The 14,758-nt window shown below is 51.7% G+C and overlaps 1 protein-coding gene across 1 annotated transcript; it reads left to right on the top strand.

Annotated features, from left to right (window-relative positions):
- The first annotated feature begins 1,091 nt into the window (after window positions 1-1,091).
- Window positions 1,092-11,825, top strand: LOC118575416 (glutamate receptor ionotropic, NMDA 2D-like). The gene is made up of 9 exons (XM_036175988.1): window positions 1,092-1,142; window positions 1,952-2,571; window positions 6,267-6,381; window positions 6,622-6,833; window positions 7,159-7,234; window positions 7,782-7,935; window positions 10,193-10,318; window positions 10,458-10,687; window positions 11,634-11,825. Exons 1-9 carry the CDS (start codon window positions 1,092-1,094, stop codon window positions 11,823-11,825), a joined length of 1,776 nt encoding a protein of 591 aa, XP_036031881.1.
- Window positions 11,826-14,758: the final 2,933 nt, after the last annotated feature.

Raw genomic sequence — 14,758 nt, 5'->3', positions numbered from 1 at the left:
TAAGTTCAGGATTATAAAACTGAGTTGGTGGAGGTTGGGTCATATGGAACTTGCACTCAGGTAGTGAAATCTGCCCTAAGGGAAACCTGTAATAACTGAGGCTAAGGCTCCAATGGATGGTAATCAAGAGAGGCCTCCTGAGGAGGTGGTGTCTGTGCTGGCCCAGAAAGATGATGAGGGGTAGCTAGGCATGGAGGATCTGGGGAATGTGTCCCAGGAGGTACAACTGCTAAAGGCAAAGCTTAGAAGAAGCATTCTGTGTGTGAGAAAGAACAAGGTGGAGCGGCTGCAGCCGGTGAAGAGCTGGGAAGGCAGGAGATGAGCTCAGACAGGCACTGGGGGGTGCTCATGTAGGCCATGTGCTTGGGCCACAGTGGGGGCTTTCTTTAGCCTTGATCCTAGAGTAGGACGATTGGAAGCCTTTCAGTTGAGAAGAGATGCGTTCCAATTAATATTGTGAAATGATCACTTTGGTTCTGTTTGGAGAACAAACAAAAGGCTTGAGAATGGAAGCAGAATGTGCCAGAGAGCTGCAGACCTCTAGGCCGGCCGGCCAGTGCAGGCGGGAGGTGAGGAGATGGGGCTGGGGGTCATCCGGAAGAACAGCTAAGACTAGTGAGGGCTTGCAGCCAGGATGCCTTGGAAGAGGCCTGGAGGGAAGCCTGAGGGGAACAAGAAGAGGATGGAGCTGGGGCTGTCGTTCTGGAGTTTAGCTGCTTTAGTGCTTGCCTGGCTTAAAGGAGGTCCTGAGTTCCACCCCCAGCACCATGTAAACCGGATGTAGTGGTGCATTCAGTAACCCCAGCACTCAGGAGGGCAGAGCAGCAGGAGTTCGGTCACTTCTCTTGAATAGCTGACGATATATGAGATCCTGGAGGGAAGAAGGGGATTCTGGCTTGGGGGTGCAAAGAAGAGGAGGGTTGTGAAGAGTCAGGAAATGTGCTTTGGGCATGCAAGTTCCTGAGATACTTGTGGAAGTCCTGGTTTGCAGATGGTGACTAGAAAGTGGGATAGCTTTGTCTGGAGCTCACGGGAACAGTTGTAACCAAAGATAAGAGCCTTGGGCACACTGCACAGAACTTCCTGCAGCGATGAAGATGGACTGTGTCTGCTCTATCCAGCAGGCAGCTGCAGAGCCGCAGGTGGCTGCTGAGCATTTGCATGGCGCAGCTGAGGAACTACTTTTTTTTTTTTTTTTTCAGCTTAATTTTAATTTGAATAGCTACACATCGCCAGTGGCTACCATACTGGATAGTGCTAGAGACAATATTTAAACCCATGGTGCCAAATGACCTAGGGAGTGTGGACAGAAAAGGAAAGAGAACACCATAAAGACCGCTTACATTTGTTTAGGGTTCTGATGGAGGAACAGAGGCCAACAAAGGGAGACAGAAGTGGGGGGCGTGGGGGCAGGAGGGAAATTAAAGGGACAGTCTGCTCCACTTGGGAGGAAGAGTACCTTCAGCATCCTCACTACATGCTGTCTTGTAGTCTTTGCAAATGGGGCTAGAGTGCCTCAGTGGACGCTGGAAAGACGTGGGGTGAATTCATGGTGGTGACATCACATGATGCCATAGATAAACCCTCAACCCTCAGCAGTTCACCCCAGTAAGTTGTTTCCCATTCATACAAACTCCGTGGTGTCCTCACTGGAGGTATTCCTCCTTATGCTGAGTGGCACAGGCTCCATCCCTCCTGTGACTGGGAGACCTAGGCCTTCAGAGTTTTCTCCTGAGTCTCTACAACTGCCCTCAGACGTGAGAGTAAGGTTCAGGGTGAGTCTTTAGGTGAGCCTGGAAGAACTCAGTTATGTGGTTAAACATAATGGAGACGAGGCCAGTGCTGCAGAAGGAAAAGGAGCCAGCCAGGCCTGGGAAGCAGTCATAGTGGGGGCTGTGGTGCCACTGGCTCAGCAACTATGCTCTGCTCACCGGTGCTCCCTGTTCCGCAGGAGAAGGGCTCCACCTTCCTGCAGCTCGGCTCCTCCACAGAGCAGCAGCTGCAGGTCATTTTTGAGGTGCTGGAGGAGTACGACTGGACATCGTTTGTGGCAGTGACCACGCGTGCCCCAGGCCACCGGGCCTTCTTGTCATACATCGAGGTGCTGACTGACGGCAGCCTGGTGGGCTGGGAGCACCGAGGAGCGTTGACACTGGACCCCGGGGCTGGTGAGGCTGTCCTGGGCGCACAGCTCCGGAGCGTCAGCGCGCAGATCCGCCTGCTCTTCTGCGCCCGCGAGGAAGCAGAGCCTGTTTTCCGGGCAGCAGAAGAGGCTGGCCTCACGGGGCCTGGCTACGTCTGGTTCATGGTGGGACCCCAGCTGGCTGGAGGCGGGGGCTCCGGGGTCCCTGGGGAGCCCCTTCTTCTACCAGGAGGCGCCCCACTGCCTGCGGGGCTGTTCGCAGTGCGCTCTGCTGGCTGGCGTGACGACTTGGCACGTCGAGTGGCTGCTGGTGTGGCGGTGGTGGCCAGAGGCGCCCAAGCCCTGCTGCGAGACTATGGCTTCCTGCCTGAGCTGGGCCACGACTGCCGCGCCCAGAATCGCACGCACCGCGGGGAGAGTCTGCACAGGTGATTGGGAATACTTGGAGTACTCAGTAATGAGTGACCTGGGATGGAGCTCATCCTGGCTAATTTCCTTTTCCGTAAAAGGGGCACAACCGAGTGGCCCTTCTGGGATTTAACCAGGTGATTTAGAAGGCACCTGGCGTACAAAGACATCATTACCATTATTCCACACTTTAAGGCTGGGTACAGTGGTGGAAGACTGCAATTCTAGGTACTTCAAGAGTGGAGGCAGGAGACTCGGTGGTTCAGGGTCATCCTTGTCTGCATATCCACTTGGAGGCCAACCTGGGCTGCATGAGACCCTGTCTCAAAATTGAAATGGGAGGCAGAGCCAGGCGGATGTCTATGAGTTCGAGGCCAGCCTGGTCTACAGAGCGAAATCCAGGACAGGTACCAAAACTACAGAGATAAACCCTGTCTCGAAAAACCAAAACAAAAAAACAAACAAAGGGAATCTGAAATGTGTAACTTTAGTTCAGTGTGGCAGTGTAGACTTGCCATCTCAGCGTGCTGAAGACAGGGGCAGGAAACAAGCATAAAATATCTAAAACAGAAATACCCATTTTTTTATACTTTAACAACTTTGAAATCAAGGTATGTCTCATAATCGACCAGTTATCGTGTTTTAATTGGCAGTGCTTCTGGGTTTGTTTGCTTGTTTGTTTTGTAAGTAAAAACAGTACAACTGATAGCAACTTGCCCTGGACAAGCAAACCACCATGAGATGAGTCTCAGTGGCAAAAAGACGCAATGATGGAGTGGCCCGTGCGAGGCAGAAGTTTTTCCTCTGTCGGGTAACATCCCAGAGAGGAGTTGTCAGGAGATGGGCTCCGTGGCTCATTCTGTTTTTCTACTCTTGGCACAGTAGAAGCTGGGTTGTAGGCATGACAGATACGTCTGGTCCAGAGAAGGGGGGACGGCATAGCAAAGGAAAAGCGACGTCAAGTAATGTGGAGGGCACAGGTCTCACATCTCATTACTGAGAACATTGTCACATGGCCAGGACTGACATACTGCTTGTGCAAGGCACATCCATTCTGATTAGTTAAACATCTGTGCTGATTAGCTAGACTCCCATTCTGATTGGCTAGTGGCTGTGCTGTGCTGGCTGTTAGATATTTTAACACCGCCCCTGCATGTAGCCGGAAGGACTGCAGAGTGCTGGGTGTGTCCACCGTTGTTGTGGTCATGGGTCCAGCTCACACACTGCGATGTTAGAAGAAAACTGGTGTACAGCACCCCTCCCACGGGGAGCTTTGGGACACAGACCATGGGCTGACAGAGCAGCAGAAGGAAGGCCGTGGCCCCTGAGCCCAGTGGAGTCTGGGAGGGCCTAAGGGAGGAGATTGGACAACTGACTTGGGAATCGGGACCCAGAAAAGAGGGTGAGAGAAGCATCCTGTGTTCATAAATACTGAGCGCCTGTGAGGAACTAGAGCTCATGCTGGGCCCTGGGAACACAGGGATGAATAAGACCACAGACGTCTTCAAAGAATGCAAGGGCCTGAAGAGGTGACATACAGGGATGGGAATAATGGCCACACAGTGTGAGGCTTGCAGTAATGGAGATAACAGCAGCCTTAGGGAACATGGGGGAGGAAACCTGCCCAACCAGGACATTTTTGGTTACAAAAAGCAGTCTTGTTTAAATTTCCCCAAGAGAAAGAGGGTTCATTGGAAAGATAAACATGCACAGAACAGACTTCGGGAATTGAGGCCAAGTCCGGGCCAGCTTCTCTTTCATCTTCTGTTTTCGTCTTTCTGATTCTGCACACACACACACTTACCTTTCCCAGCCTCTGTTCAGATCTTAATACATAATTTCTCCTTCTTCATAATTTTAGAACCTACAGGTCTCACTGTAAAACAGCATCCCAAGAGGAAACTGGTTGGTGAGAATCAGCCTCCCAATACAGGCTGCGTAACTGGGGGGTAAGCTGCAGTGTCAGGGGCGTTTCCCGGAGGAAAGAATCCTGAACTGAGACCTAGGGATGAACTACTGGCCAAACTTTCATCCACTGAAAAACCTTTTCCTGAGAATCTATGTGCCAAGCACTGCTTTGGCACAAAAGAATCCAATCAAGTTGGGTGTGGTAGTGTACTCCTTTCATCTCAGAACTCAGGCAGAGCTCTGAGTTCAAGACTAATCTGGTCTAGATAGTGAGTTCCAGGCTAGCCAAAGATATAGACATATACATTCATACTTATATATGTATGAGCAGCATACGTACCCATATATGAGAGGTAGATAGATAGATAGGTAGATAGATAGATAGATAGATAGATAGATACCCTGACTCCAAAAAACTGAAAAAAAAAAAAAAAAAGTCACAAAAATCCCCTGCTCTCACAGAGCTAACAGTCTAAGGAGGGAGAGTGAGGGGAGAGGGGCATGCAGTGAACGACAGGAAAAGAAAGAACTGCCCACAGGGGGCAGCCTCTGAGAGGAAAATAAAATGGGTGTGTAAGACAAAAGGCTTAGGGGTTAGATCATATCAGCAGGTGGAACTTAGAGCTTCAAATGATATAGATGGGGAAGAGCTGGAGAGATGGCTCAGTGCTGAGAATACTTTCTGCTCTTGCAGGGGACCCAGGTTGGGTTCCCAATGCCCATATTGGGTAGCTCACAATCACACACACACACACACACACACACACATTTCTTTAAAATCATTGTATGTAGATGGAGCTGAGCACTGGAAGAGCTGAGTAAGTAGAGGGAAGAGCAAGGCCTGAAGCCCATCATTCTTCAGCCATCTGTATGGATGGGATGGGATGGCCCAAAGGAGACACAGGCAGGGCCTCCAGGCCAGCTTCAGTCTAAGGGTGCTCAGCACATTCACCAGATATGGAGGACATTCACTCCAGGTGTGATCAAAGCACGTAGAAAGACCCAAGGGGGGCAGGGACAACACGCAAACACGGAGCCTCCGTAGCATAGAACAGATAACAGGTAATGAGGTCAGGAAGGTGGTGGAATCAAAGCTTTGCCTTGTGTGCACAACTATATGGCTTAAGACTCTATTCTGGGATTCTGGGAGCCAAAGGCAAGTCCTAAGGAGAGGAGGCTGGCCTAGAATCAGCTTTAGGTATAGAAAGACTTCTCTGGGGTGGAATATGGACTGGAAGGCCAGGCAGGAGGCTGGGGGAGGCACCAGGACTCTCAGGGTGGAGGACAGGTGGGGAAGGAAGAACGGGACTTGGTAGACTGGATGGAGGGAGCAGGAGCAACTAGAGAGATGATGTGAGAGCGTGCTGTACTCAGCACAGTGACGATGGTTAGGAGCCCAGAGATGCCCAGAGAGCTTCATCCCAGGAGAAGGGTTATTTGAACTGAGTATTTACAACCTATCAGAGCTGGTCAAGATGAGAGAGAGGTTTTATAGGTACAGCACAGCCCTTGCCAAGGACTGGAGGCAGTAAACTCTCCCCAGGTCCCAAGTGACAATGTATTTAGTGCTGTTAAGAGTTTTCAGGTGGGAAGCCACCAGATAGGGAGTTTCGGAGAAACCATGGCATGTGAGGACTTTGAGGTATCAACACCAAGCTGAAAGTGTGGGACCAGGGTCTGGAGGTTCTGGCAACTAAGGGGAGAACTCAAAGATGAAGACTGTGGCTGGCAATAGAAGAGACTCAGCCCTCAGAACCAAGGGATCCAGCCCAGGTCCTCATGTGGTCCCTCCCTTTCTCCTGGGCAGGTACTTCATGAACATCACCTGGGATAACCGAGACTACTCCTTCAATGAAGATGGCTTTCTGGTGAACCCTTCACTGGTGGTCATCTCCCTCACCAGAGACAGGACGTGGGAAGTGGTGAGTGGCCCAGACTCCAGGCATCTGTGGGACAGCATCTGGATCCCGGATCTGAGGGAGGAGAAACAGGTCTAGACTCTGAGGTTGAAGGCCATAGTTGAAGGCCCAGGTTCTGGTCTGAAGGAGGAAGAAGCAAGCAATCTGGATTCTGGAGGAAGATGGGACCCACAGTCCCAGAAAGCCATGATACCCTGGAATGCCCCAGGAAGTATAACATGTCTTTCCCCCCCCCCCCCCAAGGTGGGCAGCTGGGAACAGCAGACCCTCCGCCTCAAGTACCCGCTATGGTCCCGCTATGGCCGCTTCCTGCAGCCAGTGGATGACACACAGCACCTCACTGTGGCCACGTTGGAGGAGAGACCCTTTGTTATTGTGGAGCCAGCAGACCCCATCAGCGGCACTTGTATTAGAGACTCAGTCCCCTGCCGCAGCCAGCTCAACCGTACCCACAGGTGACAGCCCGGGATCCAGATGTTTCAGACTCAGAATCCTTTCCCTAGAAGCACAGCAGGTCAGGCCCCAGCCCCTCAGCCCTCCAGCTGGGTGACCTAGGGGATGCCAAGGAATTCTTAAGCTTCAATCTCCAAGAAAGCACTAGCCGTAGTTTTAGCTGCTGTTTGTCCCTCACCTCATGGGAGAGCCTAACAGTGGTCCCCAACCTCTCCAAGCCTGGTCGCTCCCCGCAGCCTCCGCCCGACGCCCCCCGCCCGGAGAAGCGGTGTTGTAAGGGTTCTGCATCGACATTCTGAAGAGGCTGGCGCATACCATTGGTTTCAGCTATGACCTCTACCTGGTCACGAACGGCAAGCATGGCAAGAAGATCGATGGTGTCTGGAACGGCATGATTGGTGAGGTAAGAGGCGGGGACAGAACCTGCGGGAGAGGAATCTGAGGATCCTAGGGACAGGGGCCAAGAGGAGGGCGTCCTGGAGCAGGGGGCATGGCCAAAGGAGACGGCTGGGCTTGGTAAGGGCGCTGCCTGGAGCGGGGTCCCAGGCTGAGGGCAACTTCAGGGGTGGGGCCAAGAGAACTGCAAGTTCTGAGGTGGTCGGAAGGGTCCTTGGAGAAGGGGCGGAACTCCTGGAAGGTGGGCGTGGGGTGGTAGAATTCATGGGGCGGGCTTTTGAAGGGCGGGACTCCAAGAAGGGGGCGGGGTTGGGAGGCTGGACCCCTAGGCCTTAGGCAAGTGAAGTGGACAGTAGATGGGGTGGAGGAGACCTGCTCCTGCTTCTGCTTTCTCTCCCTTACTTCCCCCGCCCCTCTGTTCCCTTCCTCACTCATCAGCCAGACCTCCTAGCCTGTCTCCCACATCATCACTGTCTCCCAGGGTCAGGCTTTGCCCAGCGCTGGCCTCTGTGCCCTGAGCCGCTTCCCTTGCCCAACTCCTCCATCCACCCCAGGTGTTCTATCAGCGTGCGGACATGGCCATCGGGTCTCTTACCATCAATGAGGAGCGGTCCGAGATCGTGGACTTCTCCGTCCCCTTTGTAGAGACGGGCATCAGCGTCATGGTGGCACGCAGCAATGGCACTGTATCCCCCTCTGCCTTCCTGGGTGAGCCAGCCAGGACAGGGATTCACACTTAGCCAAGGCTGGGACAACTGTCTCCCAACAGCGTGGGCCCTGGGTCCCACTCCAGGGTTACCTGTCCTGGTGTGTGACTCCCATGGAGTGACATCACTTCCAAGCTCCAGGTTCCTGATCTGTACGGTGGGAGAAATGCTTTCCCTGGCAGGGATTTCCACAGGAAGCTTAGTAAGCATGAGCTCAGGAGCCGTCCTGTGCAGTGCCTTCCACAGCTCTGATCCTGGGTTTGCACTCACGGTTGTTTGGTTTTGGTTTGGTTTGGTTTGGTTTTTTTTTTTTTGGGGGGGGGGGTTCCAGACAGGGTCTATGTAGTTCTGGCTGTCCTGGAACTCAGAACTCAGAGAGACCCACCTGCCTCTGCCTCCTGAGTACTGGGATTAAAGGTGTGTGCTACCACCACACCTGACCAGATTTTTTGTTTTGTTTTGTTTTATTTAAAGGTTTATTTTTATTTTATGTGCATTGGTGTTTTTCCTGCATGTATGACTGTGTGAGGGTGTCAGATCCTCCTGGAACCGGAGTTACAGACAGGTGTGAGCTGCCATGTGGGTGCTGGGAATTGAACCCCGGTCCTCTGGAAATACAGCCAGTCCTCTTAACCACTGAGCTATCTCTCCAGCCCAATAATAAATATATGTATATATACATACATATATATATTATTCTTTTGAGACAGGGTATCTCTGTGTAACTCTGACTGTCCTAGAACTTACTCTGTAGATCAGGCTGGCCTTGAACTCACAGAGATCCACTCGTTTCTGCCTCCTAAGTGCTGGGACTAAAGATGTGCACCACTACCTCCCAGCTGATTTTTGTTTTTTAAGATATGGATATACTATGTAGCTTAGATTGGCCTTGAACATGCAACCACTCTTTATATGTCCATATCTCTCTCTGTCTCCTGAATTTGAGGATTTATATTCTTCTTCTTCTTTTTATTTTTCCTGGAGCTGAGGACCGTATTCTTTTTTTAAAGAGGGCCCACCAAGGTCAGGTGTACTCAGGCTAAAAAATGTGTAGGGATTTTGTTTGTTTAGGTTTTTTTCCAGTGCTAGAGATTGAATCCGGGACCTGGAGGACTGTGGTGACCGAGACAGACAGTCTTGTCTCCTAGGGGCTATCTGCTTCCTTGGGGGTTACAGACTAGATCATTTCCAAAGGCAGTAGATACCATGAGAAATTAGGCTGAGGTGACAGGGAGGAGGTTGGTGTGGGTAGGAGAGGCCTTTTTGAGGAAAGGATTTCGCCTGTGTAAAGATCTGAAGGAAAGAACATTGGAGGCAGGCAGCAGCCAGCGTGGAGTGTGTGAAGACTGAGACGTGCAACTGGCCGGCGTAGCTGGTGAGGAGACGGGCAAAAAGGCGGCCGGAAGGCTGAGGGGCGTGATAGAGCTTGCTGGACTGTGGACACTCTGATGGAAAGTTTGGCCTTCACTCTGAAGTGGTAGCAAGGGCTTACCTTCAGAAGGTAATGAGGATTGTGTGCTCAGATGGGAGTTGCCCATAGCTCTGTGGAAGCAGGAAGCTGGCAAGAGGGCCACTGCAGTGGTTCATGACACGAAGGATGGGGGTGTGCAGAAGCATGGCAGCAAGGTCCATTGTGTGTGGATTTGGAGTGTGACCAGGATTTGAGCTGGAGACAGCAGAAGTGGGCAGAGGACAAGCCAGCAGGTCACAGCAGTCCCCCTTTCCTCTGGGCAGTCTGAGCAAGGCTCCTCGGAGAGAGAGAGGACAGAAGGAGAAGGATCCTTTCTCCTGGGGCCTGTGAAGCAGGAGACATGGTCCCAGAGATTAGACCAGGCTTCCTCCTTGCTGGCCAAGGAGTGGAGAGGACAGGCCCCAGGTGTTTGAGGGACAGGGGCAAGGGCAAAGTTGTCATCTATGAACAAGGAAGATGGACGGCAAGGAGAGTGGCCTGGGCTGGGTTGTCATGGATGACAAGATGCAGAACCTGGGATGGGATGAATGGCCCTGAGGGAAAGCTGAAGAAGCGGAGACTTGGGTCCTGGTCTCAGTGAACATTTAGTAGACAGCTGAATTAGGGGACGGAAACCACAGAAATGGTCGCGGTAGCTGTCTTTGAGAGAGATTGCCACAAGGCGTCTATGTACTAATAGGCTGTCCCTGAAGTTGGGACCAGAAAAGGGAACAGAGCAGGCTGGAGTCAACTGGGCTCCCCCTGGTCCCCCAAGCCCTTGCTTGGCTGACACCTCCCGTGTCCCCAGAGCCCTACAGCCCCGCTGTGTGGGTGATGATGTTCGTCATGTGCCTCACCGTGGTCGCCGTCACCGTTTTCATCTTTGAGTACCTCAGTCCTGTGGGCTATAACCGCAGCCTGGCCACAGGCAAACGTGAGTCCACTTCCTACCTGACCCTACGCAGAACTCATTTCCCAGTAGCCCCTGGGATAGAGCTAGGAATGGCAGTCCTTTCTCCTCTCCTGGGGAGTGGAAGGCCTGTAAGGTCCATGCCCTGTCCTGGCCCCCACAGGCCCTGGTGGCTCTACCTTCACCATTGGGAAATCCATCTGGCTGCTGTGGGCCCTGGTGTTCAACAACTCGGTGCCGGTGGAGAATCCTCGGGGCACCACCAGCAAGATCATGGTTCTGGTGTGGGCCTTCTTTGCCGTCATCTTTCTCGCCAGCTACACAGCCAACTTGGCCGCCTTTATGATCCAGGAGGAGTACGTGGACACCGTGTCTGGGCTCAGTGACCGAAAGGTGTGTACAGGGACCAGGCTCAGCTGCCTTGTCACCTGCCCCAGAGCAGAGGGGTCCCTGGGAGACTGCCCAAGAGGGGTTCTAGAGCAGAGGAGATGGAAGGTTTTGGAAGGAGATGAACGATTTGAACCATCCCAGGGAAAGGGTGTCCCGCAACGTCCCAGGAGCAGTGGTGCCAAATAGGATTTTCTAGACAAGTGCCCCTCACACTGTAATGAAGACTGAATGTGTGATGCAGCCAATCCCTTGGGGACTACGCTTGAGCGAAATGTATCAGCAATGAATCACTAGGAATGTAGGAATAACGCTTAACCCAGGACACACAGGAGTCAGTCGCAAGCTAATGAACGATACATGCCCACAACTGCAGCCCTCCAGAGGCAGAGGCAGGAGGATCATGAGTTCAAGGATAGGCTGGCTACATAGTGAGTCCCTCCCTGTCTCAAATAACAACAGCAATACAGTCAACTCCAAATTTTTGCCGATTAGATTCAACATGCATAAAACCATCCATCAAAACACTCCAAAAGCCCACCCCCTCGGTTTGCACTCTCGCCTTGCGGTGCCCATCCATGGCACATGGGGACGGCAGCCATGAGGGACACTGTGAGATTACAGAGGCTGAGCCAGTGTCTCAGACTGTCAGAGGGCTGTGGAATCGATGCAACAGGTTGCTTTAAGCACGGTTTTCAGTGGAATGGAGGTAGAAACAGCCAAGAAACAGAATATGTTGGTCGTACCTTCTATAGTGAGGGGAGTATGGTTCTGCCAACACTCTGAGCCAGCACAGCCCTGTGGCTACATCTGTGCTTGACACACAGCTATTTCTGAATAGACTGGTTAGCCCACTCCCGATCCAGCAAAGTAAGGGCTGGCTCTCCAGAATGGGACATTTGATTTGGGGGTTTCCTGGAGGGTACCTTAACAAGTCCCCATTCTGTTCCAGTTCCAGCGGCCCCAGGAGCAGTACCCACCCTTGAAGTTTGGGACGGTGCCCAACGGGTCCACGGAGAAGAATATCCGCAGCAACTACCCTGATATGCACAGCTACATGGTGCGGTACACCAGCCGAGAGTGGAGGAGGCCCTCACACAGCTCAAGGCAGGGTCAGCGCAGACTCGGGCAGTGGGGCCCCTAGAACATTTGGGGAGGGGTGGGGCTCATGTCTGAGGTCAGCTTGGGGCAGTTCACTAACGGGGCTTGGAAGAGTCAGGGCTTCTGTGCTTCAGAACTTTTAGACACTTGATTCAGTGCTCTGAATTTATTTCTTGTGTGTACAGTGAAGATCACAAAGGCATCTCCTTGATATAAGAACATCCGGTTGGGGGATTTAGCTCAGTGGTAGAGTGCTTGCCTAGCAAGCACAAGGCCCTTCGTTCGATCCTCAGCTCCAAAAGAACAAAGTTTGGTCAGGAGTGGTGGTGCCTTTAATTCTACCATTTGGAATTGAAGTGGGAGCAGCTCTTGGTGAGTTCCAGGCCAGCCAGGAAACAAACAAAGCCTGTCTCAAAGCAAACAAAACAATGTAGTTAATCCACACAGAACAGTGGCCAGAGCAGGGGCTCTTTGTAGATGGAGTTTTCTTTGGGCCACCAGCTCACAAAAAATGGCATGGGGACTTACTATTAATCATGAAAGCTTGGCCTATAGCTTAGGCTTGTCCCACCAGCTCTTATAACTTAAATTAACTCATTTATCGTAATCTGCATTTTTGTCTCATGGCTTTTTACCTCTCTTCCATCTTATACCTCCTGTTTCCTCTCCATCTCCCCTGGGTCTCTCTCATGCTAGACTCATCTCCTCTTCTTCTCTCTCTTCCCGGAAGTCCTGCCTAGCCTCTTCTTGCCTAGCTATTGGCCATTTAGTTCTTTATTAAACCAATCGGAAAGTGCCTTGGCAAAGACACATCTTCACAAAAAGATTACTCCACAACAGCTCTTTGTTGTAATTATTGTATCCTTATCATCAGTTCTGAATTCTGCAATGAATACTTGGATTATAGGGAAGGGATTGTATTTTTTTTTTTTTATGTTAGCTCCCTGAATCATATGGATAAAGTTAAATTCAGTCCCCAGAGTGCAGCCCCCAGTATGGCAAACCTAGACAGGGCCTGGATTGTGGCTCAGCAGCAGAGGGCTGGCCTGGTGTGTCCCGAGGCCTGGGTTCGTTCCCCAGCATTGCAGTTTCCTACGCTGAGTGCAGTAGCTTTCTGCTCCTCGTTTATTAGCCTTTCGCATGCTTCTTTTCTGATCACCATTTTGTGCTGGCCATTAGACAGACATTCCTGTTCTCAGTTACTCGGGGGCTAGAGTGAAAAATAAGCATCTGACACAGGAGTCAGAGTGGCCTTCTCGGCAGGGTCCTGGTCACCAGAGCATCAGGTGGCCTTCCAGGACGAGGGAGCATGTGTATGCTCTCAGCGTAGACTCGGAGCCTTGCAGACAGAGGTGGGGCAGGTGGCTGAAGGGCAGGGACCTAGAGTGAGGGCAGAGGAGAGCAGGGCTAACGGTGACCCCTGAGAACGTCAGACTTGGCTTTTGTACCAAAGTGGTGAGACACCTTCGTAGGAGACTAAGCAGAGAAGCCTTAGTTCTTGTCCCCAATGTCCTTCACTGCAGTGGAGAATGGTGGAGGGCCATGGGGAGCAGGGCAGAGTGAGGCCATTGTCATCCAGAACTCACCTCTGGCTCACCCCCAGCAGCCGTCCCACTGGACCTGTCATCCCTTGTCTCAGTGGATGGTTGACTGCAAGAAAAGGAGCCCAGGCAGTCTGTGGTAGGCACAGCATAGGGTCAGCCCAAGGGTATCTGGAGCCCCAAGAGCCTGCAGCCGAAGCATTCACTCACATACACTCCTAGAGCAGTTCCGGGGAGTTTGGTTCCTGTACTTGGAAACCATGGTCATCGCAAAAGCAGATTCCCAGATTGGTAGGATGTTGAAACCGGTTTTAACACACTGGTTTCTGTGTCTCCTGGGATGACAAACCAGAGAGCCAATCATGGTGGTTCATGTGTGGCATCCCAGCACTTGGGAGGGTGAGGCGAGAGGATTGAGGGTTTAAGGCCATTCTGAACTATACGTTGAGGCCCTGTCTCAAAAAAGAAAACAAAACAGTGCTGGGCTAGCAGGACAGTTGAAAGATACTACTAAGGAGCCAAACTCTTTACACATTTCTGTTCTACCAAATGTGCAGTATAGACCTTCATGCTCTTTTGGTTGCCTCATGGTCACAGGAAGGCTGTTGCTGCTCCGTCAAGCACATCCTAGTTCCAAGCATGGAGGAGGAAGTGTAAGAACACAAGGTTGGTGGTGCATACCTTTAATCCCAGCACTCGGGAGGCAGAAGCCAGGCAGATCTCTGTGAGTTCGAGGCCAGCCTGGTCTACAGAGTGAGATCCAGGAAAGGCGCCAAAACTACACAGAGAAACCCTGTTTCAAAAAACCAAAAACAGAAAGTGGGGGGTCTTCTTAGAAACCTTGCCTTTTTATTGAAAAAGGTATGCCTTTCTCAGGGACTTTCTACAGATTTCTAAGAACCTATCAAGCAAGCACACAAAGTTATCATCAGGGAAATGGGAAAGACGATTGTGTGAGCTGAGAAAGAGGCTGTGAACTGAGATGCAGTCTCACCATCTGCCAGAGTCCTGCCCCATGTTTTAGGGGTTTTGATGTTTGTTTGTTTGTTTGTTTATTTGTTTTTGCCAAGCTCAGCAAAGTTCTCTCTTGTAGCTCTCCATCTCTGCCTCTCGATCCTCTCTTTCTGGTCACAAGGACCCTGTATCCGAACTCTCTCTGAGCTGGTGAGCCTCCCCTTGGGTCTGGGCTTCACCACTCTTTCATCAGCCCGCTTGGCTTTGTCTCCTGCAGTGCGTGCTCTGGCTGTCAACCCTTGGTGGGGTACCTCCTTCTCCTCCCTCTCCCTACACCCACTATCCATTCATATAGCAGGTGTTGCTGAGGCTCTAGGCAGGCACCCTGAAAACTTCCCAGGACTCTATGCCAAGGAAAACTGCATACTTTAAGCTAGGAAACCAGCATGGTGGCCATCCTGCCTTGACAGATCGCTCTAAA

The sequence above is a fragment of the Onychomys torridus genome, unplaced genomic scaffold (assembly GCF_903995425.1).
Source record: "Onychomys torridus unplaced genomic scaffold, mOncTor1.1, whole genome shotgun sequence".
Classification (NCBI taxonomy): domain Eukaryota; kingdom Metazoa; phylum Chordata; class Mammalia; order Rodentia; family Cricetidae; genus Onychomys; species Onychomys torridus.
The sequence above is the reverse complement of the archived record's forward strand: the minus strand, read 5'-3'. Positions and strand labels throughout refer to the sequence as shown.

Bases quoted from the DNA above. Each gene is read 5' to 3' on its own strand.
- LOC118575416 (XM_036175988.1), top strand. From the start codon at position 1,092: ATGAAGATGGACTGTGTCTGCTCTATCCAGCAGGCAGCTGCAGAGCCG. The intron at 2,572-6,266 runs GTGATTGGGAAT...TCTCCTGGGCAG, and splicing joins CGCGGGGAGAGTCTGCACAG to GTACTTCATGAACATCACCT. The intron at 10,688-11,633 runs GTGTGTACAGGG...ATTCTGTTCCAG, and splicing joins CTGGGCTCAGTGACCGAAAG to TTCCAGCGGCCCCAGGAGCA.